The 27,280-nt window shown below is 35.8% G+C and overlaps 1 protein-coding gene across 1 annotated transcript in view; it reads right to left on the bottom strand.

Moving 5' to 3' along the window:
* The window catches only part of XPOT (exportin for tRNA), a 49,923-nt gene that overhangs the window by 121 nt on the left and 22,522 nt on the right, over positions 1-27,280 (bottom strand). The window contains exons 9-23 of the mRNA XM_007942734.2: positions 25,502-25,540; positions 25,301-25,363; positions 24,258-24,382; positions 23,562-23,706; positions 23,324-23,443; positions 22,355-22,449; positions 21,513-21,582; positions 17,744-17,982; positions 16,569-16,854; positions 15,595-15,784; positions 14,945-15,061; positions 12,467-12,582; positions 11,740-11,787; positions 9,915-9,986; positions 2,531-2,587 (exon numbers count right to left, since the gene is read on the bottom strand). Coding sequence (XP_007940925.1) covers positions 2,531-2,587; positions 9,915-9,986; positions 11,740-11,787; positions 12,467-12,582; positions 14,945-15,061; positions 15,595-15,784; positions 16,569-16,854; positions 17,744-17,982; positions 21,513-21,582; positions 22,355-22,449; positions 23,324-23,443; positions 23,562-23,706; positions 24,258-24,382; positions 25,301-25,363; positions 25,502-25,540 — 1,782 coding nt within the window. The remainder of the gene's footprint in view (positions 1-2,530; positions 2,588-9,914; positions 9,987-11,739; positions 11,788-12,466; positions 12,583-14,944; positions 15,062-15,594; positions 15,785-16,568; positions 16,855-17,743; positions 17,983-21,512; positions 21,583-22,354; positions 22,450-23,323; positions 23,444-23,561; positions 23,707-24,257; positions 24,383-25,300; positions 25,364-25,501; positions 25,541-27,280) is intronic.

The following is a 27,280-nucleotide window of genomic DNA, read 5'->3' as shown; positions in this document are numbered from 1 at the left end:
ACTCTTAAAAAAAAATAGGTATTTAACACATTTCATGTACTTTATAAATCTACACATAATCCAAGATAAGAATTTTCATTTGAGAATTTGATAAACTTTTGATACACCTTATGTTAACATTATCTAATTGAGATACTAGTGAAATAGAGCATAATGCTATAAAATTCAAGTGGTCACAGGAAAGTATATACACTTGACACCTTTTTATTGATTGGCACTACTGCCAAAATTAACACTGGGAAACTAAATTTGGAGGAAGAAATGAACAAGTTAAAGCTAAAAAGACACCAGTTGTTTCTCCCTCAAGGAATTTCTATTTGATGATTAAAAATATTTCCAACTCAACAGTTGACACCATGAATGAGTAGGCTAGAGGCTGCATTGGGCAGGGGCCTAATATTACACACCACCTTACACAATTACATATGTGCCAAGTTAGCATTAGAGATTGTAAATAGTAAAACTGAGGACAAGGACTGTATTTATCACTGTATCCCTAACACCTAGTGGAACTGATATTCATTATCAATAATCATTAACAAATTCATTAACATTCATTAACAAATAATCCATTAACTAGGTACAGAGAAAATAATCACTATATAAGCAAAAGCAAGCCTAACAAGGAGGCTGTGCTTGAGGTACGCCTAGAAGAATGGGTAGAATTCATAAAGGATGGCTGCTAACGAGTCAAGTTTTTTGTAGAACGGCAACAGCAAGAATAGCAAAGACTGCTTCTACAAGAGAAGCCAGAAAGGTGGACTGAGATCAGAATAATAATAATACTAAAAAAGAAACATGAACTCCTTTACAGTAAACTATAGGGAGACCATGAAGGTTATAAGGAAGCAGTTTATAAGAGGAATGACTTTGAAGATTGTTTAATGTTTTCTAAAAGATCTGATCAAGTAGACTAGAACAAGGAAGGGGAGATCAGAGAGTGAACCCAAGCTTATGTCAGAGAGAGAGGAAAGATCAGCAAGATCTGAAACCACAGGATAGGAAGAGAATGGGCATAAAAGAAGGAACTTCATTTTTTCCAACTAAAAGAATAATGCCGAAAGACGGTAGTAAGAAGAGAAGTAGGGCTTGTGAAAAAGACAGTTTATGTTGAATAGATAAATAAATACATTTGGAGTACAAGCCTGTGGGAATGTACCTAAACATTTTTGAATCCATTAATGTAGTTTGATTAATCAATTATTTAACAGGAATTAATGCCAGAGCCCTGGTGGTGCAGTAGTTAAATGCTAGGTTGCTACCCCAAAGGTTAGTGGTTTGATCCTATCAGCAGCTTTGCAGGAGAAAGATGAGGCAGTCTGCTTCCATAAAGATCACAGCCTTGGAAACCCTATGGGGCAGTTCTACTCTGTTCTATAGGGTCACTAAAAGTTGGAATTGACCCAACAGCAATGTTTTTTTTACCTTCCTAGAAACTGTGCTTTTTCAGGGAAATGAGGGTGGGAGTGGGAGTGAGAGGAGAAAGAAGAGAAGTTTATTTGTTCTCTCTGGTAAATAGTAACTATCAATATTCTTCTCATAAACTGTTTGAGACATCTAAATTGACAAAACTGCTATGAGGGGGAAAAAAAAAATCTGACAAGGGAAGATTTTAGAACCTCAGTTAAAGCATGGTACACTTAGTTACTCAGCAAAGTCCCTTGACTTCTAAATTCTACTGACTGGGTAGGGAGAAAAGGCCAGGTAGCCAATCATTAATTTATCAGCTACCAAGAAATTTGGCATAGTGCTTTGCATTCAAATTTGTTGAACGAAGGCAATAAATAAAAAATAAAGAATGGTTCCTCATCCTGTCACACGTAACTTTATTTCTAGGTCATGAGCTCCTTGTGGCCAGGGAAAGTTAAGTTAGCAGCACAGTACGTGGTATAGAAAAAGCTGCCACATACTGTTGAGTAACTGACTACCTAGGTGAGAAGAAGATAGTTCTGTCTCATGGACTTAACTGTAAATGTGAACATGAAATATTTGGTACTTTTTATTAAATTTTGAAAGTTTATTTATTTTTTTTACCTCAGTGACTTTATGAATGTACAAAGAGCCTCTGATGGCCAAATCTGAGAAATCTACTATTTATCTGTTTTCTAATTCAAAAGTTTCTAAATTGGATACAACCAAAAAACTCATACTTTTTATATTTTTGGCTTCTTTCAACTTAGTATGTGCAACAGTTCTTTTCTCATTCTCCTAATCCTTTACCTCCTATTTAACTACATCAGTCAACTACAAAAGAAGACTGACATTTTCATACCAATATACTCAGGTAGGTACACAATTCACTGTGCTTACTTAACTTTCTATCATCTTTTCCAAGAGCTCAGTTGAAAGGGATTCACAGAAAACTGAAATATTACTGCAGATTCTTAGAAGCAGGTTTTAGAGCAAAGAGTTCCCAAAATAATTAACAGTTGGTCAAACTACAGTATGATATATTATCCTGACATATACTCTTTTGACTCTGAAACATTACATAATTGCATGATGATATGTAAGTTTTCCAAATACTTACCTTTAAGTAATTTTTAAAAACTTTAGCATCAGGCTGCTGAAGTGCTTGACAAAACTCCTAAGGGGCCAGAAGGTAAGAGGAGAGAGAAGAGAACAAGTATATTTATATTAAGTCTGTCCTAATTCAAATTCACAGTATTATTATAAACATATCACTTATCACAATCAACCCAAATAGTTCCTCACCACATAAACTTATATGGTATTTTATTGTGATGTGAGATTTATCACTTTTCTTTGAGGTTACCCTCTGATTTATAATTTTCTCCCCGAGTTTAAAATAGTCCATTCTATCTTGCAACTCTCTTGACTTCCTTACCATTTAGAAGTTCTGTAACTAGACAGTATTTTCTTTCTGGTTTGTAGTTGTCCTCTCCTAATTTGCCAGTTGATGTCTCTGGTTCCCTGTTTAAAATCTAGTAATCTTATTTTACTTTGAATATGTCCATAGCTGTGGTTTCTTGGTTATGCAATCTTGTGTATTAATGGTCGGTTGCTGTTTGCTATTTTTGGTTCTCTGTTCAAAGGACTCCCTTTAGCATCTCTTGTAAGGTTAGTCTGGCTTTAAACAATTCCCTTAATTTCTGCTTATTTGCAAATCTCCTAATTTCACCATCATATTTGAGGGACAATTTTGCTGGGTATATAATTCTTGGTTGGAAATTTTTCTCTTTCAGGGTTTTATATATACCATCCCATTGTCTTCTCGCTTGCATGGTTTTTGCTGAAAAATCAGAGCTTAGTCTTACTGGTAGTCCTTTGTAAGTAACTTTTCGTTTTTCCCGTGCTGCTTTTAGGATACTTTCTTTGCTTTGGTTTTGGTAAGTTTGATGATGATATGTCTTGGTGATTTTCTTTTGGGGTCTATCCTGTTTGGGGTTCGCTGGACTTTCTGAATGGATATATTCTCATCTTTCATCATATCAGGAACTTCTCTTCCAACAAATCTTGGACAATTTTCTCAGTGGTTTTACTTCTCTCTTCCTGTGCTGGAATTCCAATGACATGTAGGTTTTTCCTTTTGATGGTATCCCGCATGAATCTTAGGCTTTCTTCATTTTGTTTTTTCTGACTGATCCCTTTCCAAAGAAGTATTCGGGTATTTGTCTTCAATCTCATTAATTCTGTCTTCCATTGATTCAATTCTACTCCTTTGCCCTTTCAATGTGTTACCTATTTCTGAAAATTTAGTATTGATCTTCTGGATTTCTATCTGTAGATTTTGAATCATTTCTAATTTTTCATTTTGTTCTCTTATTTTCTCCTGAAATTGTTCTAGGGTTTTGTCTGTGTTCTCCTTAATTTTGTCAGTGTTTTCCTTAGTCTATCTTTCAATCCTTTGACAATACCTAAATATAATTCTTTTGAATTCCTTATCAGCGAGTTCCAATGCTGCTTGCTTCTTCCTCAGGGGTGTGTTCTGGATCTGTTTCCTGTTCTCTTGTTTCTACCACTTTATTTTGCATCTTTGTGTAGACTGTGATGGTCCGTTGTCTCCAAGACATTGTGACATTGTTGTATTTAAATCTCTGTTAACTGTTTGTGAAGAGCAGCTAAGGGTGAGTCAGACTATTCTTGGCAGTCATTTATCATTGGCCAGTTGGTGGAAAAGGAAGTGGTGGCTGTCACTTAGTAAGTGAAGCTGCAGGAGGTGTGGTTGTAATTGTGTCATATGGGCACTGTTGGTGTCTTCTATTCAGTTAGACAAAAATAACAACTGAATAAGCAACAAAGAAGTAAAAACAAGTGGACAAAAAACACACTGTATAATCACACAGGAACAATATTCAAAAAAAGAAAAAAACCCTGCAGTATCTGGGGAGAGGGCAATAAGAGAAGAAAGGTAGAGAAGGAGAATAATGAAGAAAAAAATGGGAAAAAATGCTAAAAGAAAAACTAGGAACAGGGTTAACCATGTGAAAGAGAAAAATTGGAACCAGGAACAGGGAAGAGAGAAAAAGCTGAAAACTAGAAGCTGGGAAGGGAAGAATAAAGAATAAAAAGAACAAAAAGTTATTATTATTATTTTAAAACAGATAAAAACAAACTGAAAAAAAGGGGGAGGGGGTATCAGCTGGGCGGGGCAGGGCACCCAGGCTCTGACCGAGCACACAGACTGGGATGAATTCCTGCCAACCTAGAAGGTGGGTGGGAGTGAGGGATGGCCACACCTCCATTCACCAAGAGGGTGTGGGGTATAAGAGTAACAATGAGAGTATTGCACCTTTCTAGTCCTTGGCGTCTGGAATGTCCTTGCGGTTCCTGGTAAGAGGAGCCTATTCTTAAGTCCCTCGAATCAGGGAGAACACTGTTGCTTTAAATATCCAAATAGTTGAACCACTTATAAACATTCATAACGTCTGTGCCCTCTGGTCAGGCAAAAGTCTACAGCTCAGCCCACCTTCCTCTTTGCTATTTCCCCTTTTATTCACCAGCCACCAGAGCAGTCCTCCATGCAGTCCCTGGCTAGAAGGGCTGATTTTTAGATTAATACTTAGGTCCTAACACCACCTGGCAACATCCAAGCTGTCTGTGCCATCAGGATCACCGCCAGACTGCAGCTTCATATGTCTTTTTTGGTGTTTCCATGCAAATTCTTCTAATAGTTAGAGTTTAGTCCACTTCTATATCCTCCCCTTCAAAGCTCAGGGGTCCAGGATTATCTTCTGTATCTGTATTAATTGGTTCCCCTTTTCTTTGTTGAGAAGGGTCTGTGCAGTCTTTCTGCCTATTCTATCATCTTACTGGAACTCCTCTAAACTTATATGGCATTTTAAAACAGTACTTGTCAGACAGGTGTCACAGCAAAAGTACAGCCTCATCAGACTTTTACTTTTCAAAATACTGCTCTCTGTTGCTGTTCTCATGTGGCACTGAGTTGTCTCTGACTCATAGCAACTCCTCCTTGGATTTCTGAGGCGGTATCTCTACAGAAGTAGATTGCCCAATTTTCTTTCTGAGGAGTGGCTGGTGGGTTTGAACCACCAACCTTCCAGTTAGCAGTCAAGGGCCTTAGGCACTATGCCACCAGAGGTTAATTCACATCTGGGAAGGGTCAGTAGGACAAAAACTACATTGTATGTCTGTTCTCATCTAGAAAGAGCAGAAGGTAGACAGAAAGAGCGAATTCTACCCAACAGAATTCTGCAAAAAACATTTTTAGACGGCACTGGGAAAAAGGAAAACCTGGGGGGGTCTTTTCTTTTTTAAAAAATTTTTATTGTGATTTGGGTGAAAGTTTGTAGAGCAAATTCATTTTCTATACAGCAGCTCACATACACTGTCTCATGACATTGACTGCAATCTCCCACAATGCAATAGCTCTCTTCCCACTTCCTCCTCATAGTTACCTCTTCCCTGTGTCCTTCCCTCTCATGTACTCCTGCCCCGAGCTGTCTCCCTGTACATACACAGCCCTTTTATTCTCTCATTTTCTCCAAGGAGTATTTTTACCTAATGTAAATGTTCAGCTCATATGCCTGTCTTTTGCTTGCTGGAAGCCACAGGAGTGTGTTCAGTTCCAAACCTGAAGGGCATAGTACTCAGGCGTTCCACCAGGCTTTATCAGACCAGCAAACCTGGTTGCCACCCCCACCCCCCACCTTTTTTTAAATTATTTTGAGTTTTATTCCACATTGTTCTCCCACTTTATCCAGGATCTCCTACAGAGATCCCCCTCTGAATGGTTGCAGTGGTAGCCAGGCACCACCTAGTACTTCTGGTCTCATAGTTGTATAGGCTGAGGACTGCGTGCTGTACCAGTTGCTTGGACTAATTGTTTCCATGCATCTTTGATTTTCTTCATTCTTTGCTCTGGACGAGGAGAGACCCATTGTTGCATCTAGGTGGCCACTTGCCAAGCTTTTAAGATTCCAGTCACTGCTTGTCAAAGTAGGATGTGGAACGTCGTTTTTGGGTAGTATGTTATGCCAATTGAGCTTGATGTCCAAACCTAAAAGTCTTATAATTTCTTTTACAAGCAAAATATTAGGCAGAAATACAGTAACAATTTTGCTTCATTTAGCAATATGTAAGAATGTTAGTTGTTCAAAAATGAATGGCTATGCTTCTACTTTTGATAGGCATTATATTACATGAGTAATTAGTTAATTGTTTTAAAGTATTAACCTACTTAAGAAACTTGATGATTGAGAAAGTACATCAATATCTCTAAAGTTAAAGTCATGAAATTAGTAATTATAAATTCATTAGAAAAGAGTTTTAGGATTATTATTATTTAAGGTGATCTGCTCTATTTCTCATTTTTTTCAATGGCTTTTACAGAACAGCATCATAAACACTTTTTAAACACACTGAAGTTGATGAAAAAACAACATATACTTGTAGTACTCAGACTACATTGTTGTTGTTGTTATTAGGTGTCATTGAGTCAGCTCTGACTCACGGCAACCCTGTGTACAACAGAATGAAGCACTAGTGGGTCCTGAGTCATCTTCACAATCCTTGCTATACTTGAGCCCATCACTGCAGCCACTGTGTCAATCCATCTTGTTGAGGGCCTAGGCCTTCTTTGCTACTTTGCAAAGTATGTCATCTTTCTCCAGGAAATGGTCCCTTCTGACAAAACATGACCAAAGTAGGTGAGACAAAGTCTGGCCATTCTCATTTCCAGGGAGCATTCCAGCTGCACTTTTTCCAGGACTGATTTGTTAGTTCTTCTGGCAGTCCATGGTATTTCCAGTATTCTTCACCAATACCACAACTCAAAAAAACCAAACCCACTGCCACTGAGTTGATTCCAACTCATAGCAACTCCCATTGGGTTCCTGAGGCAGTAAATCTTTATGGAAGAAGACTGCCCATTCTTCCTTCCACCACAGGCATACCATGGCTTGGGTCAGCTGCACCTTAGTCTTCAAAATGACACCTTTGCTTCTTAATACTTTAAATACATCTTTAGTAAAAGATTTTCTTATTGCAATACGATGTCTGATTTCCTGACTGCTGCTTCCATGGGTGTTGATTATGGATCTAATGAAATCCTTGACAACTTCAATGTTTCCTCCATTTTTCATGATGTTGCTTATTGGTCCAGTTGTGAGGATTTTTGTTTTATGTTGAAGTGTAATCCATACTGAAGACTGTAGTTTTTGATCTTTATCAGCAAGTGCTTCAAATATCTTCACTTTCAGCAATCAAGACTGTGTTATCTTCGTATCATAGGTTGTTACTGAGTCTTCCTCCAATCCTGATGCTTTGTTCTTCTTCATATAGTCCAGCTTGTCAGTGTATTTGCTCAGCATACAGACTGAACAAGTATGGTGAAAGGATAAAAATCTGACATACACCATTCCTGATTTTAAACTATGCAGTATATCTCCTTGTTCTGTTCTGTTTGAATAACAGCCTTTTGGTCTATGTATAAATTCCTCAGGAGAACAATTAAGTATTTTGGAATTCCCATTCTTCACAATGCTATCCATAATTTGTTATGATCCACACAGTTAAATGCCTTTGCATAGTCAATAAAAGACAGTTAAACATCTTTCTGGTATTCTTTCCTTTCAGCTAAGATCCATCTGACATCAGCAATGATATCCCTCACCTCACGTCCTCTTCTGAATCCAGCTTGCATTTCTGGAAGTTCCCAGTCAACATACTGCTGCAACCGTTTTTTGAATCATCTTCATCAAGATTTTACTTGCATATAATATTAATGATATAGTTCATAACTTCCACATTCTGTTGGATCACCTTTCCTTCGAATGGGTAAAAATATCGATCTCTTCCAGTCAGTTGCCCAGGTAGCTGTCTTCCAAATTTCTTGGCACAAACAAGTAAGTGCAGTTAGTGCTGCATCCGTTTGTTGAAACATCTCAATGGGTATTCTATGAATTCCTGGAGCCTTGTTTTTTGCCAATTCCCTTCAGTGCAGCTTGGACTTCTTCCTTTAATACAAGACTACGATACCTTTAAGGAATTTTTAAAAACTTGAGCATCTGTCTGCTGCCGCACTTGGCAAAACTCCAGGTGGTAGTTTTAGAAGAGATTCTAATTCTCGTCTTAATCAAACTTTGATACCTTATCAGCTCCACTGCTACTGGACAAGAAATATGGATAATTATATGCCAAGAAAATAATCAAATGCTATTACATAATGGACTTTTGTAGTGCAAAAGTATATGGCAGCTTTCTACTTGATTATCTCAAAATACAGTTTCAGATTTACAAATTATGCATTGATAAAGCTGGCACACATACAATTAACTACCTGACACAAATCTTCAAAACAGAGGGTTTACATGCCATGGTCTCCTTTGGCAGTCTGATGAAGCCTACTGGACTCTTTTAGGATAAGATTTTTTTTTTTATGCATAAAATAAAACAGAAAGGGTTATAAAGAAAACCAATTATACTTCATTACAGTTATAAAATATTTAAACTATGACAGACTAATAAGATATATTAACTTACTATATGATATAGTAGCATATGATATAGTAGCATATCCCATAACTAATATCATTTCAGAATAATGATGAGCATAAACATTATTTTCAGGCATCTGTATGATATAACATCTATAATTTCTACTGGTGACAAAAACAGAGACATAATGGTAACACTACCATGATTTGTGGCCTACATTTATAATGGTAGGAAATCTAAATTTATTTTAAAGATTAGTGAAAATGACATTTTTCCCTATTCAGTTTTATAGAAGCCCTCAAGTACGGCTTCCAGGCTAAGTACTCCTGCTGTATCATATAAAGTTTGGCATTTTTTAACCAAAATTTAGTTTAATCCCTTAAGACTCAGCAATTCCACTCTCAGATATATACCCAAGAGACCTGGAAGCAGCACCATGAACACACATATGTATATCAAGGTTCACTGCTGCACTATTCACAACAGCCAAAAGGTGGAAACAACTAAAATGTCCATCAACTGATGAATGGATAAGCAAAATGTGATATATACACACAACAGAATATTACTCAGACATAAAGAAGAATGAAGTCCTGATGCATGACACAACATGGACGAACTTTGAGGACATTATGCAGAGTGAAATAAGTCAGACACGAAAGGACAAATACTGTATGATATCACTTATATGGTGAATATATAGAAACTGAAAATAATTAGTGGTTACCAAGGGTAGGAAGAAGGGGGGAAAAAGGGGTTTTGTTTAGAGGGCACTGCAGGTATGTGAAGATTATGGGATAATTTGGTAAAAGGTAATGAAAATAAGTACACAACCTGAAGAATGTAATCCGTATCAATGAAGTTTATATGTAGAAATTGATGAACTGTTGACTGTACTGTTGTGAGTATATTATAATGAAAGAAAAAATGAGATTGAATTACACAGTCACATTTTTTTAATTAAGAGCAAAATTCACTAAGACAGCAGCTTTTACCTGAATTATTTCTGGTGCTACTTGCAGTGAGGGCAGGTATTCTTGTTGAAGATACTGAACACATTCTGGGCCCTGAAAATTAAAAGACGATTATAAATAAATAAATAATTTTCTTCCTGACCTTAATAATGCTTAAGTAGAAATTAGAAGAAGACATGTATCCTTTAAAAGCCTTTTTTTTTTTCTTATTCAATAAACTAGGCAGTAAGAATTGAGAAGCCAGATGGAAGAGCTGAGAAAACCAAGACCCAAAAAGATAATCTGTCCAGCTGGCAGTTGGTTAAATCTTCCTAAAAAGAAGATCACATGACATCTAAATAAAGGCCTTTTTTCTAGTACTTCTAGATACTAAAACATATAAATAAAAATGGTTTTCTGGCTTTCTTTCTTAAATATAAGCTTGGTGTGAGGGAAGGTAGAATTCCACAAACTCACCCTTTACTCCCCCAGCCCTTCCCCAGAAACTTCAAATGAACCTACAATACAATTTGAAAATGGTTTTCCTATAGCAATGTTAGCTCAGAGGGTAGCCTCAAGTAAATGTAACAAATTCAATACTTTTTTAAGGCTAAGTTTCTTTTTTAAACTTGATTCCAACTGAAAGGTTTTAATATGTTAATGACCCTAACCTGTTACTGTCCTTGATGTTTTGCGTAACAAGACAGTTAAAAAGTATATGTTTTGCTTTGTGAGAAATCTTAACCAAAACTTGGGAGATCTAAATTTCACCACCTTAAATAGGTTAGATGACCCACCTAAGAGTAACACCTAACAAAAGAATATCCATCCATTTGTCTTCAATCCATCCCTCTCTGCTAACTTCTGGTTTTCCTATAGACTACTGTACTGTTCCAAACTCAAAGAATGTCTATCCTTCTTCCTCTACCTTGACTTGCAACCCTCTAACTCAATGGCTCTAGGCCATAATTTAATCATCCTTCAAAGGAAACGTGTTCCTAATTCAGGGGAGGTAACGTCGTTTCCAAAAGTTTCTCAGGTCCCTATTACATTCCTTCTCATCTTTCTTCACTCTACCCTCACTGTGCTTACTTTGCATGCACTGTGTATCACCTGATATAACCCCACTGTTATCACTTAAAAACAAACTGTATCTGCTGACTGTAGCTATAGGAGAACAGGGAACGTCAGTCCTGTGCTGGCATTCTGACTTTGAGAGAAGACAGAGATAGACATTTTTGCATATAAACAAAACCCAACTTTTTTTTTCTTTCCTGCCACACATGACTTTATTTGCCAGGCAGAACACAGACATATGAAAAGCACAAGGGGGATAGCACAGGGCCAAGGGGTAGCAAAGGGGGCTGCAGGGCTTCTTCCACCCAGTCCAGTCCCACTCCTCCCCAGAACCCAACTTTAAATGTTGGCAACCAATTCAACTTATTTAAAATGTTATATAAGGAAAAAAACACACCAGCTAGATTCAACCCAAAAGCACTTCTGACTTATACAAACAAGGATGAACAAGGCATTCTAAAAAAGTAAAGTGCTCTAACCATTTGTAATTCTAAGAAGTTGGAGAAATCTGGCTGTGAGGAAACCTATTAGATGGTGAAATCTAGATCTCCAAGTTTTGATTAAGATTTCTCACAAACCAAAACATACACTTTTTAACTGTCTTGTTATGCAAAACATCAAGGGCAGTAACAGATATTCCAGCTTTCATCCTGCTCCTTGCCCATAATAAAAAACAGGAATGATTTTTATAAAAGATACAGCTTTCAAGAACAAGATGAGTCAAATGTAATGAAACCTAACAAAATGAGTATCTACGTGTGAAATTAAAATGAAGAGGTGCTAAGCTCACCCGCTTGAGATGAATTGTTTTCAGTGTCACTGCACATTCAGATAAAGCCTGTGAAAAACAAGTTTAAAATCCTGAACACGGTTAATTCTCCATTAACGATCTAACTTTTTTCTCTAGCCACTGCTCACTGATATTTACCCCTAAGGAGGAATGAAGGAAGTAAAGGTAACAAACAGATGGAGAAAATAAATTAGAGATAAATAGAAAAAACCTAACAATGTTACCTCAATGTATGAAATAATTAAATCTAGCTGTTACTAAAGCTGTGGAGAAGTGACAGAAGGTCAAGTGCTTGACAATAAATATTCTAAAGATGAGATTTGAGGAAACTACCATATGAGGAGACAGTTGCGCTGACTTGGGGGGTGGGGAGGGAGGAAACCCAAAAACTATGAAGCACAAGTTTTAGATGGAAGTAGTAGGAGGAAACTGAAACTAATGACTAAATAAGTGTTAGAGAATTTTCATACTGTGAACCCTTTTATTGCCCTAGAAAAAGTATCTGAGTTGTTAAAAGTTGAAGGAGTTAGGTTTTACATATTCAACTTGAGCAGAATCCACAAAAAGTCTATCATCAACTTCTTAAAAATGAATCCTAATTTGAAATTATTCAAATAAATAAATAAATAAAAATCAATGAAACATAATGCAATCAATGTGCATTAAAGAAGATACTGTGAACTAAGGAAAAGCTACATAAAGTAAACAAACACTCCTAGGCACTTACCAATACTGTCTGTGCATCTGCGAGGTCAAAGGTTTGTTTCAAAGGTGCTAGGAAACATGCAGGGACAATATGCTTATAAACAAAGTCAGCAAATCCCACTGGTCCATCTTTACCTCCTGTTAACAGAATTTAAGTTTTTGTCTTATATAAAAGGAAAGTCATTAAAACATATCACACAGTTAACAGTAATCAAATACAACTTGGTACTGGAATAACAAACAGATCCATAGACCAAGGAATAGACCTGACAGTCCAGAAATAAACCCACACATTTATGGTCAACTAATTTTTGACAAGGGTGCTAATTAAGTCCACTAGATGGGGAAAGAAGGGTATCTTTAATAAATGGTGCTTGGAAAACTGGATCCATGCCTCACACCATATACAAAAGCAAATTCAAAGTAGATTAAAGACCTAAACACAAAACCTAAAACCTAAAATTTTCAGAAGAAAATGCAGAAGCAATACTGTCAGGCCTAGCTTTTAACAACGGATTATCTAACACAAGAACAAACAGCTAAAGACAAAATAGATAAACAGAGACCTCATAAAAACAAAAAACTTTGGTTCATCAAAAGTCTTACAAAATAGTGAAAAGACAAGCTACCAACTGGCAAAGTATCTTCAGAAACCATATAACCAATAAGCAGCTAATAACCAATATATATATAAAACTTCAACAACTTTAAAAGACAGACAGACCACTGATAAAATAAGTAAAGGATGTGAACAGACATTCAAAATGGCTACCAAACACATGAAAAGATGTTCAGCATCATTATCCATCAGATAGATGCAAATCAAAATCACAATGAAACTCCATTTCACTCCTACTAGGCTAAAGGAGCTATGGTGGTATAGTGGTGAAGGCTTTTGGCTATTAACTGAAAGGTCGGTGGTTCAAATTCACCAACTGCTCCATGAACAAAGATGAGGCAGTCTGCATCCATAAAGTTTTACAGCCTTGGAAACCCAATAGGGGTCGCTGTGAGTCAGAACTGACTCAATAGCAGGGAGTGAGAGGACAATTTGTTGAATATAATAACAAATAAACCTTGGCAAGGATGTAGGGAAAATGGAACCCTTACTGATTGTTGGTGGGAATGCAAAATGGAAAACTGTGTGGGGATTCCTCAAAAAAAAAACTAAAAACAAAACCCATGTGGCCCAGCAATTCCACTCCTAGGAATATATTCCAAAGGCTTGAAAGCAGAGACTCAAGAGTCTTGTACACCAATGATCATTGCAGCATTATTCACAATAGCCAAAAGGTGGTAAACACTCTGAATGCCCATCAACAAATAAATGTGTAAACAAAATATAGTGCATACATACAATGGAATACTACTCAGCCAGTAAGAGAACTGAGATCTTGATATATGACGTAATATGGATGGAGTTGAAGAGTGAAAATAATCACAATAAAATAATCACAAAAGGACAAATACTACATGACTTCACTTATATAAAAGACAAGGACAGGAAAACGTATGTTGTTGTTGTTGTTATGTGCCGTCAAGTCAGACCTGACTCAAAGCGACCACTTCTTGGGTTTCTGAGGCAGTATCACTATGGAAGTAGATTGCCCAACTGTCATCTGAGGAGTGGCTGGTGGGTTTGAACCGCCAGCCTTCTGGTTAGCAGTCAAGTGCCTTAGGCACTTTGCTACCAGACCAAAGTTTATTAGTGGTTACCAGGGGCAAGAGGAAGGGAAAAATGGAGGGTTATTGCTTATGGAGTCCTGAGTTTCATTTACAGTGATGAGGAAACTACATTGCTTAAAGGCAGGGTTGCATAGAAACCTGAAGGGGTCTGTTTTTGCTATGTGTATCTTCAACAAGAACAACAAAAATTATTTAAAAAACAAAACTATGGAGCAGTTCTACTCTCCATATAGGGTGACTATAGAATCAACTTTAAGGCAATGAACAACAGTAACAACATACACCTTTGAAACTATCATCCCAATCAAGATAATGAGCAGATCCATCACCTACAAAAGTTACTCTTGCCCTTTTGTGATCTCTCTCCCACCCATCCTCCACATGCAATCACTATTCTTTCTTTCACTACAGATTAGTTTCCATTTTTTTATATATTTTTATATAAGTGGAATTACATGGTATATAATTTTTTTCATCTAGCTTCTTGCAGTAAGTATAATTATTTTGAAATTCATGCCTGTTTTATCTATCAATAGTTTGTTCTTTTTTACTGTTCAATAGTATTCCACTGTATGAATGTGTTATAATTGTTATCCATTCACCTGTTGATGGACTTTTGGATTGCTTCTAGTTTTTGGCTTTTACACTATGAACATTGTGTAAAAAAAAAAAAAAAAGTCAACTTCTTTATCACCAGGGAAAATCAACTCTGTGCTTCTATCTCATGTTAGGGCTACAATTATATTTCACCTCTAAGAGTCTTAGGAAACAAATTAAGAAAATGAAGTTTAAAAAAAAAAAAAAATCAACTTACCCCAGAGTTCTACCAACTTTGACAGGATGATAAAACATGTTTTCTGTGCAATTGGATCTGGATATTCAACTGCCCCTTGAATAATAGTAACTAATACACGTTCTACATTTTCTGCACCTGAAAAGAAAGAAACTTGAATTTAATTTTTTTTTAAAGAAAGAAAACTAGAAAGGCAACGAAAAGCTCTGTTTCATATACAGTAGTAAAATAAAATCATTTAGAATTGATAAAATCCCTTGATTTTTATTAACTAGACGCCTAAATTTTAAGCATCAAACACTGAAAATTCCATATTCCCCTGAAAGCGGAATTGTCCACAGGGCTCCATTTTTAATTTCAAAACGGCAAACTGGTCAGTAAGAGTCAACTGTCAAGTCAATTCTGGTAAGTGACTACCACCACGCTAGTTATAGGATTCAAAAAACAATTAAAAGATACTGTCATAGGAAAAAAAAACTGAATACAAAGGAGTTTTAAGGTGCTCGAGATGAAAGTGATTTCTGCCCTGACAATAATAAACTGTCATTCTAGGGGCCAACATATAACTACTTAAAAAGTTTAGTGCTTATTTCAACTAGCTCCTCCTCATATAGATGTACACCCGGGAAAAGAACTCAAGCAGACAGTTTAGGCACTGTAAGCACCCCCACCTTGATTTGCTATGACTTCGCTCATTCCGCTGCCTGTGACTGTCTGTAGGAAAGCAAAGTAGCTCCTCCTCAACATCTGCTTCTCTAAAGCAGCAGACTGGTCGTTTTCTTCTGCTGGTCGAAGCAATACTTCAAAAATTGCATGAAGCAGAGGCATGAACATCTGTTGTAAAAATGGGGAGACCTGCATCTAAAGATTAGAAACAACTATTACTACTTGAGAAATGAGTAAGAAGATTAATATGAAATTTAGAAGATATTTTAAAAAACACATAAATTATGTAGATAATAAATATCTTAATATTTATATATATTTATATATATTCTAACTCAGTTAGTGAATATTAAGGCAAATCTACTAAACTACACATTATTGAAAACTTCATCGCGTTTAATCCATTTCCTATAGCTTAAGATTCAAGTTACAATAATAAAAAGTCAGACATATTTTACAAGAGAATATTGCCATGGAATATATTCAAATATAAATTTTTAAGAAATGAAGTCTATCACTAAATTAATTATATGATCAAAAAATGCTTAGGTTAGAGCTTAAATATAGAAAGCCCATGTAAACATTAGCTATTTTCATTAGCTGGCTTATACCTGACTTCAATTTCCTTGTACATAAAACTAACTATAATATATTGAATAACTTTTAAACTCTTTACCAAGCAGTCAAATTACAGTGCTTTTTATTTACCTCTCTGGACAATTTTTACTCAGTTTTTGTTTTCCTAAAATGGCAGACTAATCATTTTCTTCCGTTGTATAGCTAAGGTCTGCTTTAAGCATATCCTATGGCTCAGACAGTTTGCTAGACACTGGGGGTGATAAAAATACCTATGAACCATGCCTTCAAGAAACTCCTATTTAAAAAAATAGACCAAGAACAAATGTCAAAATATATCCAAAGATAAATGCATCTAAGATCAGGGAAAGACTGTTAAGTCATATGTAAGGGTTTGTAGTACCTTAAATTTGGCTGTAATCTGGTTGATAAGAGGAATGAACTCCTGGAGGTCTTTTGCTTCACAATCTTTGAGCATGTGTTCTGAGGCAGATGGGATGAATGGAAGAACTTCTTCCTCTAGACATATGATCATTCGATGAAGGAAAGTACGAACTCCACTTCTGAGAATATCCTTTTGTAAGGGACAACTAAGGGCTGGCAAGAATGTCTGTAAACAGTCCAGATAAACTTCGGAACAGCCACATTGTTTCACAGTCTGCTTGTTGCTGAAAGCTTTGCTGGTTCGACTATATAAGCAAAATCAGACTAGTTAAGACTACATCTTTTAGAAGTGTAGAAAAGTAATAAAAATTAATGCAAAACAAATTACAATACTGACAAAACTAAGAATCAATTCTTTATTTTCCATGTCACAATGACTCCATCGTTAGTTAATATGGTTATTTGTAATCCACTGCTTATAGTTATCATTCCAGAACAAAAGGTCTCAAATTAAATGAATGACATGTAGTTAGTATAATACTGTAATGTGAATCTATCTAAATGTTTTACTAAAATGCCAATAATATAGTAAAAAAAAGAGGAAAAAAACCCACTTTTAAGACCAGGTTGTACTAAACAATCTACAAGCTACTCATTTAAATTTAGAAAACAATCTTAAGAGTCAAGTTATTTATACAACTTCTCTAATATTTAACTTTCTCTGAAGTAATTTCTATGTAGCAATTTCTGTATACAACTTTTAATTACTAACTGCTCACTCGGTTATTGTTTGCCAGTAAAAAGTAGGGGTAGAGAAAGAAATGGCTGCTTGGGTAGTCTTCAGGACACAATGCAACAGCTAAAAAGAAGGCTCCAAGACTTATCTAGGATGTCCCATTATGTCCTAATATAAAAGACTTTAACTAATCCCCTAAATACATTATCAGTTTATACCAAAGAATTCAGAGGAGTTAAGGATTATAGATGTCACGGTAGAAATACAGACAGACCATTATAAAATCTAGTCCTTTCCTTCGCTAAATCTTTTAATTCACTGGTTTAGAAGAGAAAGGTTTAGACAATTCCCTGGATGATCTGGTTTTAGATAGATATTTGTACCCAATTCTGAATGATTCAAATAACTGCCTGTGTAAAAACACAAAATTTATGATTTTTAATTGTAATCATGCTCACCTGGCAAATCCAACAGCATGGTTAAGACAGTCTGCTAGAGATGCCTGTCTTTCTTCATCTTGTGCCAACATCAATTTTTCTAACAGAATCTTAAACTTCTCCATTAGTGGAGTCAACAGATTCCTCATTAATGCTTGCTTCCTTTCTGCTGGGTATTCACTATTAACAATCAGCACTCCAGCTGTCTCATAGATAAACAGCTGATCATCACTGCTCAACAAGGACTGGTAACCATTCTCCTAGAATGAAATTTAGTCTTATTGAAGTTTTTCTTTTTACAGTTCCTCTCATTAACAGAATAAGTGCAAGAGAGATAAGAGATATGATCTATCACATCAATTCATTATTAAAAAGCAGATGAAGTACTTATAAAAAACAAACTTTCTCCCAGGAACACATAATAGAAAGAAAATTGAACTTGAGGTCAAAAGACCATGGTTCTAATTTTAGCTCTGATAAAACTTTGCAAAAGATAATTATTAGTTAGCTTTCTACCATGTTTTTTTTGGTAAAAATCTTACTTGCCTGTATGATTGTTATAACGCTAAAATGAAGTATAGAAAAAATGCTTTCAAAAGGCCACACAAGTTATTATTTTAAAAGAGTGTTTAAGAATTTAAAAACAAAAGCACATTCCCATGCACACTAACTCATCCCAATTGTTGTTTTAGAACATTTAAAATTAAGACTACGAAACAGTACAACCATTTTGGAAAATAGTATGGGGCCTTCTCAAAAAGCTAGAAATAAATACCTTAAGATTCAGCAAACCCACTCTAAGTACATAGCCTATAGATATAAGAGTAGTGACACAAACAGACATGCACATGTCTATGTTCCTCGTGGCATTACCCACAATAGCAAAAAAAGGAAACAACCTAAGTGTCCATCAATAGATACATGAATAAATAAATAGTGGTACATAGTACAAAGGAAAACTATGCAACTATAATAAATAATGAGTCGTCTGCAAAATATCTTGTAACACAGATGAATCTGGAGGATAATATGTTGAGAGAAATAAGTCAATCACAAGAAGCAAATATTTTATGGTCCCAATATTACAAAAAGTCAAGACCCAGAATGAAAAATTCTCTGATGGTTACCAGGGCTGAAGGGGGGATCCCTTTCTAATAGCAGATACTTGTTACTTTTGGTGACAGAGAAGGCAAGACCGAATGACTGAAGTCAGCACAACCTGACCAAGGTAAATAAAGACATTGAGAAGTACACAAGAAAAAGGGAAAACTTTGGTAAATACAATTTTGCAACAATAGTAAAAACAACCAAAAATAAGTGGGTGTTAGGTATATATGGATGCACATATGTGTATAGAAAGGCAAGTATATGCACATGCATGTATAGATGTAACTATAGATATACATATACACACGTTTGTATGTACTGCATAGGTATCTACATCTATAACAAACCACATAGAGGACACAGTTTATGGATCCTTCCTAGACATAACTAAACAACTGGCAAGATTGGATTACAGGGTTAAAAGGCTTGGGGCCACAGTCCTGGGGACAACTTTGTAAACTGGCATAACATAGTTCAAAAAGATAATGTTCACCTAGTTTGGTGAGTAGCATCTGGGCCTTAAAAGCTTACAAGCAGCCATCTAAGACACAACTATTGGTCTTTACTCTTAATGGAGAAAAAGGCAATGAAGGAAATAAAAGGCCCAAAGAGGAAACTAATCTATGAGACCAACAGCCCATGCAAACCACAGCCTCATCTAGCCTGAGACCAGAACAAGATGGTACCCAGCTACCACTACCAACCACTCTGACCAGGGACACCACAGAAGGTCCCAGATGGAATGTAAGAAAAATGTAGAATAAAGCTCAAATTTCTAAAAATGGCTACACTTACTAGACCAACAGAAAACAGAGGAACCCCTGGGACTACCACCCTAAGAGAAACTTTGAGCATGGAATTAAAGGTGTTTCTGCTGGTCATCTTTCAGCCAAATGATAGACTGGCTTATAAAATAAACAGTATCACCATAAGTAATATGCTCCATTAAACAACAGACTTTTAAACTGTCAACTTTTACCCAAAAGCGAAAGTGAGAAGGCAAGGGCAAGGGAAACTAGATCAATGGAAACAAAACAAACGGAATGGAAATAATAAGAATGTTGATACATTGTAAAACTGTAACCAAGGCATGAAATAATTTGTATAAAAACTGCTTAAAAAAAAAAGAACCAAACCCACTGCCATCAAGTTGACTCTGACTCATAGAGACCCCCACTGGTTGCCAAGACAGTAAATCTTTATGGAAGTAGATTGGCCCATTTTCCTTTTGTGGAGTGGTTGGTGAGTTTGAACCATCAGCCTTCTGCTTAGCAGTCAAATGCCTTAGGCACTATGCCACCAGAGCTCCTTAAAAACTGCTAAAAGGGGAATCTAATTTGCTGTATACACATTGACCTAAAACACAATCAAATATTATTTTAAATAAATAAAGCACTGCCCCACTGAAGACTACAAATGACAAAACCTCATCTCATTCAAGCATAACCAAGCATTCCATATACTGGTCAACTTTTATTAGTAGGTTCTGTTATTTTTTTATATCTATATACTCAAAAAGGCCAAGAAAAGAGGGAAAACACTTACAGGCTTCTCCAGCTTCAATAATACAATACGTATTAAGAAACTACATAAAAACCTAGTCTTAAAACAGATTTTTAAGTTATGTGGTGGTTTTATTATCAAAAAAATTCTCATTCTTTGAAAATACTTACTGAGATTTATCATTTTTCACTAGGAGTTGAGAATGCACAAATAAAATAACTAAAAAAAAATCGGTACTCATAACCTTATTATTTAGCCAACATTTAGGAGAAGCAACTTGGATCAGGACTTTTCATATATTGAATAAGGATTACAGTAATACTACAAGTTCCTATTTATACTCACTGTATGAAAAACATATTTTCAGTATCTGCAAGTTAATATGGTTAAACATGGCTTTTTGGATGCCTAAATTTTATGGGTCCGTGTGAACTGCCAAGGAAAACTGACTGGCATTAAGTAGGTACTTCATCGGTTTTTGTAATATGTAGGCAAAGATAATTAACCACATAATTCACTGGTAACTTCTCATACAATAAAATTATTTAACTTTCATAACCTAAATATTGAATTCAGTGCTTAAAAGAATAAAAGTACAATTATTTTTTATTTTAAACATTTTTCAAATGAGTTATAACTTTTATCAAAATGAAAAAAACAAATCAATGTCCATATTTTGCTTTACATAAAAGTATATATGAATCAAAATGTACATACAAAGGACTTCAACTTAAATCTTTCTAGTAAATCAACAATATATTCAGACTAAACAGTACTTAAAATTTTTTACCCCAAGCCTGAAATTACACAGAAAACTTTTAGCGATAGTAGCAGTTGCTGAAAATGGCTAGGATGATCCTAGTACTAAATTGAAAATAATTCAGAAATTGAATTTTTCCTTTTCCATAAAATACTTCACTACTGTTTAACAGTATGAAGAGAGGAGATCATAGCACACACCACAGATTTATCAGTCAACTCTTAATTCCTTTCCATTTCTATTACTGTGTTTTGTTTCCTATAGCTGAACAGATGTGCTAGTAAACAGAACTAACTAAACTTTGTCCACTTAAAGGCTATTTTTAAAAACTTTAAAAAGGGGGGGGAGGGGCACAAAGGTATTAACATCAAGGCTGAAATCATGTATCTGGGGAACGTCTATCTAAGAATAGATACTTACAGGTGGAGAAAGCTCTAATAAGTCTTGTATTCTATTAAGAATATCTTCAATGAAAGGATTCATTTGTTTACTGAATAAACACAAAGAAGAAAACTATAATTAATAATAATGCCTGAAAAATTGTTAAAATACCAAATCCTCCTTTAAGACAGAAATAAAAAGAAGTTCTGTTCTAAGCTAGTCACACCTGATTATTACTGATGTCTACCTGCTCTGTTAGTCATAGAGTGTAAAGACAACTTGCAATCTTAAAAACAAGCAGTTTCACTCCAAAAAACGGTATTAGTAAAAAACACAAAATGGATTAGATTTAGGAATGTATTTTCAAGGATATATTCTTTACAATATATTCTTTACAACCCACGATACTGATCCACAGCAATAAAACTGCTAGCTTATTTAATAACTAATGTTGTTAATGCTGACAGGTGTTACATAGAAAAGGATGCGGCAAATCACTTGTAAGTGATAAACTAAGTAACCGGCTAATGAGCAGAAAATTAAGTCAAAACACATGATATGAAAAAGAAACATCTGCTTTAGAACAGAAAGAACCAAATCTACTACGAGCTCTTAGAAACTAACTTATACGTCTATTAAATAATCTAAGGAATCTGGTTGCATAGTGCCTAAGACATCTGAGTGCTAACAAGAAGATTGGCAGTTCAAACCCACCAGACACTCTGCAGAAGGAAGACTGGGCAATCTACTTCTATAAAGATTTACTCCCTCAGAAACCCAAAGAGGATGGTTGTAAGTTGGAATCGACTTGATGGCAACTGAATTTGGTTTTTTTGGTTTATTTAGTAATCTGAATAAAAATAACTAAACACAGTACTTACTTGAGAGATTTGACAAATCTAGAAAACAGGTAAGCAGTTCTGCTCCGTACTTTTGCATTAGAATGCCGCAGACCTCTGTGATCTAAGAAAGCCATCTAAATAAACAAGAGACATTTTCACTACTTCTGCTTTTATTCCCATAGTCCCGATACATCTATTCATATCAGATCTTATTTCTTAGTGCCTATGAGACAGGGACCAGGTATATACAGCAAGTAATTCTAACAACATACAAATAGGCCCTTGAGGGCTTATTTTAAGTGACTGACCAGATAGAATATTTCCATTTTTAAGATATGGAGGATGGTTTAGCTTCAGTGTGTTCAAAAGACTGTTTCTAAGAGCTTTTGGCTATAAGAAAATTATGAAGGACAGACAGCTTTTCTAGGAATATTATCTGCTGATTAGCTAAAATATAAAATAACAAAAAATCCTGAGTAAAATATGTATTTACTAGTATATATGGAAGGAGCTCTGATGGCGCCGTGCCTAAGGCATTTGACTGTTAACCAGAAGGTTGGCAGTTCAAACCCACCAGCCACTCCTCAGAAGGAAGACTGGGTGATCTACTTCCATAGTGATACCACCTCAGAAACCCAAGGAGGGATCATTATGAGTTGGGATCAACTCGACAGCAGTGAGTTTGGTTTGGTTTTAGTACACATGGGATGTGTACAGGCTCTCACATACATTTTCTTATTTGTCCCTCTTAACCTTGCAGGGAAAGGAGATCTGGTGGTGCAGTGCCTAAGGCATCTGACTGCTAACCAGAAGGTTGGCAATCAAACCCACCAGGCACTCTATGGAAGGAAGATGGGGCAATTCACTTCTGTAAATATTTACTGCCTTGGAAACCCAATGTGGGTCACTACAAGTCAGAATCAACTCAATGGCAGTGGGTTTGGTATCTGCTGGTTAGCTGAAATACACAGACGATAACAAAAAACCTAAAGTAAAAGATATACTTACTAGTACACATGGAATGTGTTGAGGTTCAACCGTGAAAAACTTTTCATATCTAACAACAGTTTCGAAGAACTCCAGTGTTACAGATGTATGCTGATATGAACTAACTCCTGATGTTACCAACTAGAAAAAATTAAGAAACCAATCCTTATTTACTGCAACATTTAAATGTTCCAGTACTAACAGATACTAAGCTCTAACAATTAAGGAATTCCCATTAACTTATATAGAGTATACTTACAGTTCGCATCATATCCTGCAAAGCGCTAGCTTTTGAAACATCACCTGAGAAGTGAGCACCATGTGATAGTGGAAGAGCTTCTGCCAACATATATAGCAATCTTATTACTACTTCAACTTCCATAAACCGTGTAGTCTGCCAGTTCCTACCAGGGTATAATACGTCAGTGAGATATGAACACAAACTTTTCATACCACCAGTGCTGCATAGGATATTAAGACACCAATGAAAACCTTTTACCTATTAATTAAGATGCCATTGTTGTTGTTATTTGCTGTCGAGTCGCACCCGACTCATAGTGACCCCTCCCTTGGGTTTCAGAGGCAGTATCACTGTGGAAGTAGATTGCCCAACCTGCCTTCCGAGGAGAGGCTGGTGGGTTTGAACTGCCAGCCTTCTGGTTAGCAGTCAAGTGCCTTAGGCACTACATGTCATAGTAATTACTAATTTTGCCAAGTAACATAATTTATATTACAAAAGTAGAAATAACCAATGTTATTTTATCGCCTGTGTCCCAAAATGCAGCATTTTCCCCAGAGATCAAGAGAAATCAAGGAGAGAAGCGAAATGTATTGTTTTCAGAAATGCACTGAAGATCTTAAGAAGTAACACAGATCATATGAACCACTTAATTTATTCCATCACCAGATAGCAAAAGGATAAAAGTGGGCATGTTACCAAACAATGACAACTTACTGCAGTGTAGAACTAAAAACTCTGCGAACAGAAGCCAGCAGTAACTCGGGTGAGACTTGAGCAAGCCTGTCCAACAGTAACTTCAGCTGTTTTCTATATTCTACAAACATGGCTTCATCTTCACCCTATAATGAAATTTTAAAACCTCATTTTAAAAATTTAAAATGAAAGATCTTAAAATCCAAGTAAATTCTGATTTTCCATATACTTTTCTATATTCACAAACTAAACAAAGTTTTCTTTTTCCATCAGTATTTATTTACATAAGGAGATTACTACTGTGCTTAGCTTTTGCCACCCTACTCACAGTATTTCTGAACAGAGCCCTAAATATTTAAAGTCTACAACTGGAAAAATAGAGAAGTGGTTAAGAACAAGGTTTAGCACCAGAATATGTTCACAATGAGCTTTGTGAACCTTCAACAACTTATGTTGTTGATTACATATAATATGTAACAAGCATGGCATATCATAACTTCATAACATGTTGGTTATTATCACCATTATCCTATCACAGTCCAAAGTTTTAGACTGCCTAACGTGGAGAATAGAACACTTCATGACACAGCTAAATACTACATGCCATGTGACTGAGTCATTAGATGGCCCTTTGTTTGAAGAAGGCTGGACCACATGCAACCTTGGACAAGATGGTTAAATCCAAAGAGTTCAGTGCCTCATACCCACTCCCACATAGAGACTTATAATCTGAGGACCACTGGGCCTCAATTCACCACTCATTAAATACAAAATAAGATGCAATTAGCAATACATATTGTCAATATTTTACCAAGTTCAATGCTGTATAATATTTTTAAAAATGATTGTTAATAGACTATAATAGTTAATAGACTAATAGTCTACTAACTAATAGTTAACTAGGCTTCCATTAATTGCTTCTAAGGTTGAGATCAGTAAAACAAAACTTTTCAAATACATCTTGCTGTAAAGGGCCTCCAATAACCAAAACTTGAAACACCAATTTGATTAAGTAAGCAAACAATAGAATTAAAACTGATTTCCTCTCAGTGAAAAATTCTTACCTCATTTTCAAAATTGTACTCTTCATCATATGTCAATTTTTTCATGACGGCCAACATGATTGCCTAAAATTAAGAATAAATACCTTTTGTCAATCAGTCTTCTTTAACATGATATAATTTGAAATAAAAAGATATTTCAGGGCAGATTCTAGATAGTCTATCATCATCAGTTAAATAAAGCAAAAAGAAGTCAAGTTTTACCTCTACATTAGCTTTTTGCTGATCCGAGAGCACTGAAAGCTGTTAAAAAGCAAGCAATAATCTATTAGGTTTCAAAACATTATACTTGCTTATCAGAGTATTTTTATAATCGATTAACATTTTTTAAAACAGGCACACAAGAGAGCAGTACTGAAGAGCAGTTTGGCAGCATTTGACTATAATTAAAATGTACTTACATAGAAAAAGGAAACCAAAACCAAACCCACTGCCATCAAGTGAATTCTGACTCATGATGACTCTCTTGTACAGAGTAGAACTGCCCCATAAGGTTTCCAAGGCTATAAATCTTTACAGAAGCAGACTACCTCATCTAGCTCCCACAGAGCAGGCAGCAGGTTCAAACTACCAACCTTCTGGTTAGCAGCCCAATGCTTTAACCATTGCACCACTGAGGTCCTTACTTATACTAAGACCTAGCGATTTCACTTCATAAATATCTTGGTAAGTAGGCAAAGATATGTAGATGAATGTTTGATTTTTAGCAAAAAAAAAAAAAAGGCAGGTTAGAGGACAGGAAAGTATGACTCCTCTTGTTTTTTACAAAAGAAAAATATGCCTAGAAATGTAAAAAGATCAACAGGGTGATACAGTGGTACTGAAGTCCAGGCTTCCCCTACTACCCAAATATAAACTATTCCTATGAATTCTTTCATAAGCCAAAATGGTATACAGTGAAGAATCAATCATCATTAATTTACATGAGAAAAAACATTGAGCTTTCCCAGATTCAAAAAATAACCTACCAATTCATACCAAATAACACACAAAACCTACAATAACACTAACATATACTGTTTATGGACACAGTTTACAGCTATGGAGGCTGAGCTGCTGAGTGTAGTTCCTGGGGAAGGAACCTGGTGATGCCACTCTTGCTGTTCAGGGTGCAGACTGCCTCTTTAAAAGCTTGCTGCAAAACTACCGGTCAACACTAGTTTCACTTTTCTTCATAAAAGGGAAAATCCCCTTCTGTTTTCTTTTGGTTAGCAAAAACAGGTATTAATGTAGTTCCTTGGTAAAAGTAAAGTGGCATAAAGTGAACTTTAGAAAAGGGGGGATACCTGTACTGATTATAATATTCTTCATATCTTTCTGCATGCATGATGCTTATAACAATAAAACAGAAGCTATATTCATTTTGGGCAAAAAACTTAAGCTTGATTTTGTTCAATTAATACAAAGTACATAAAATAGGAATGGTTCTAATGGTTCTCTCATATAATGTCATAATGAAAAATTATGAATTTTATAAAAGGCTACTGTTTTAGGGGAAATTTTAAAACTGTAAATGAAATTAAAATAACGAATTATGTTTAACATAATTTCTAATGTACAATTCAGTCCCTGGGTTACAGATGACAGCCATTCCTAAGTGTGTCCTTAAGTCAAAGGTTCTTACATAGCCTGACTTTAGTGCAAGACATGGCTCAATGTCTTTTCAATGATTTAAAAGCTGCATGGGATTGAGATGAAGAATTTGTTGTGAGAGGGAGTTCAATCATTTCAAAATGAGGGCAAATTTAGATAAAATTAAAGCAGGGCCTCGAAACAGTGCTGCCCTGCTCAAAGATGGTGGCTGACCACAACACTTTGAATCCAATCTCACGAATCAGGCTTCTGAAAGGGCTCACTATACCTCTTCCTAGTATCCTGTTCCAGGGCATGTTGTTGTTGTTGTTGTTGTTATGTGCCATCAAGTCGGACCCGACTCATGGCGAACCCTCCTTGTGTTTCCGAGGCAGTATCACTACGGAAGTA

The sequence above is a fragment of the Orycteropus afer genome, unplaced genomic scaffold (genome assembly GCF_000298275.1).
Source record: "Orycteropus afer afer isolate SDZICR_OR568_19922 unplaced genomic scaffold, OryAfe1.0 scaffold00097, whole genome shotgun sequence".
In the NCBI taxonomy this organism is placed as follows: domain Eukaryota; kingdom Metazoa; phylum Chordata; class Mammalia; order Tubulidentata; family Orycteropodidae; genus Orycteropus; species Orycteropus afer.
Note: the sequence above shows the minus strand (reverse complement) of the source record. Positions and strands in the feature narration are given on the sequence as shown.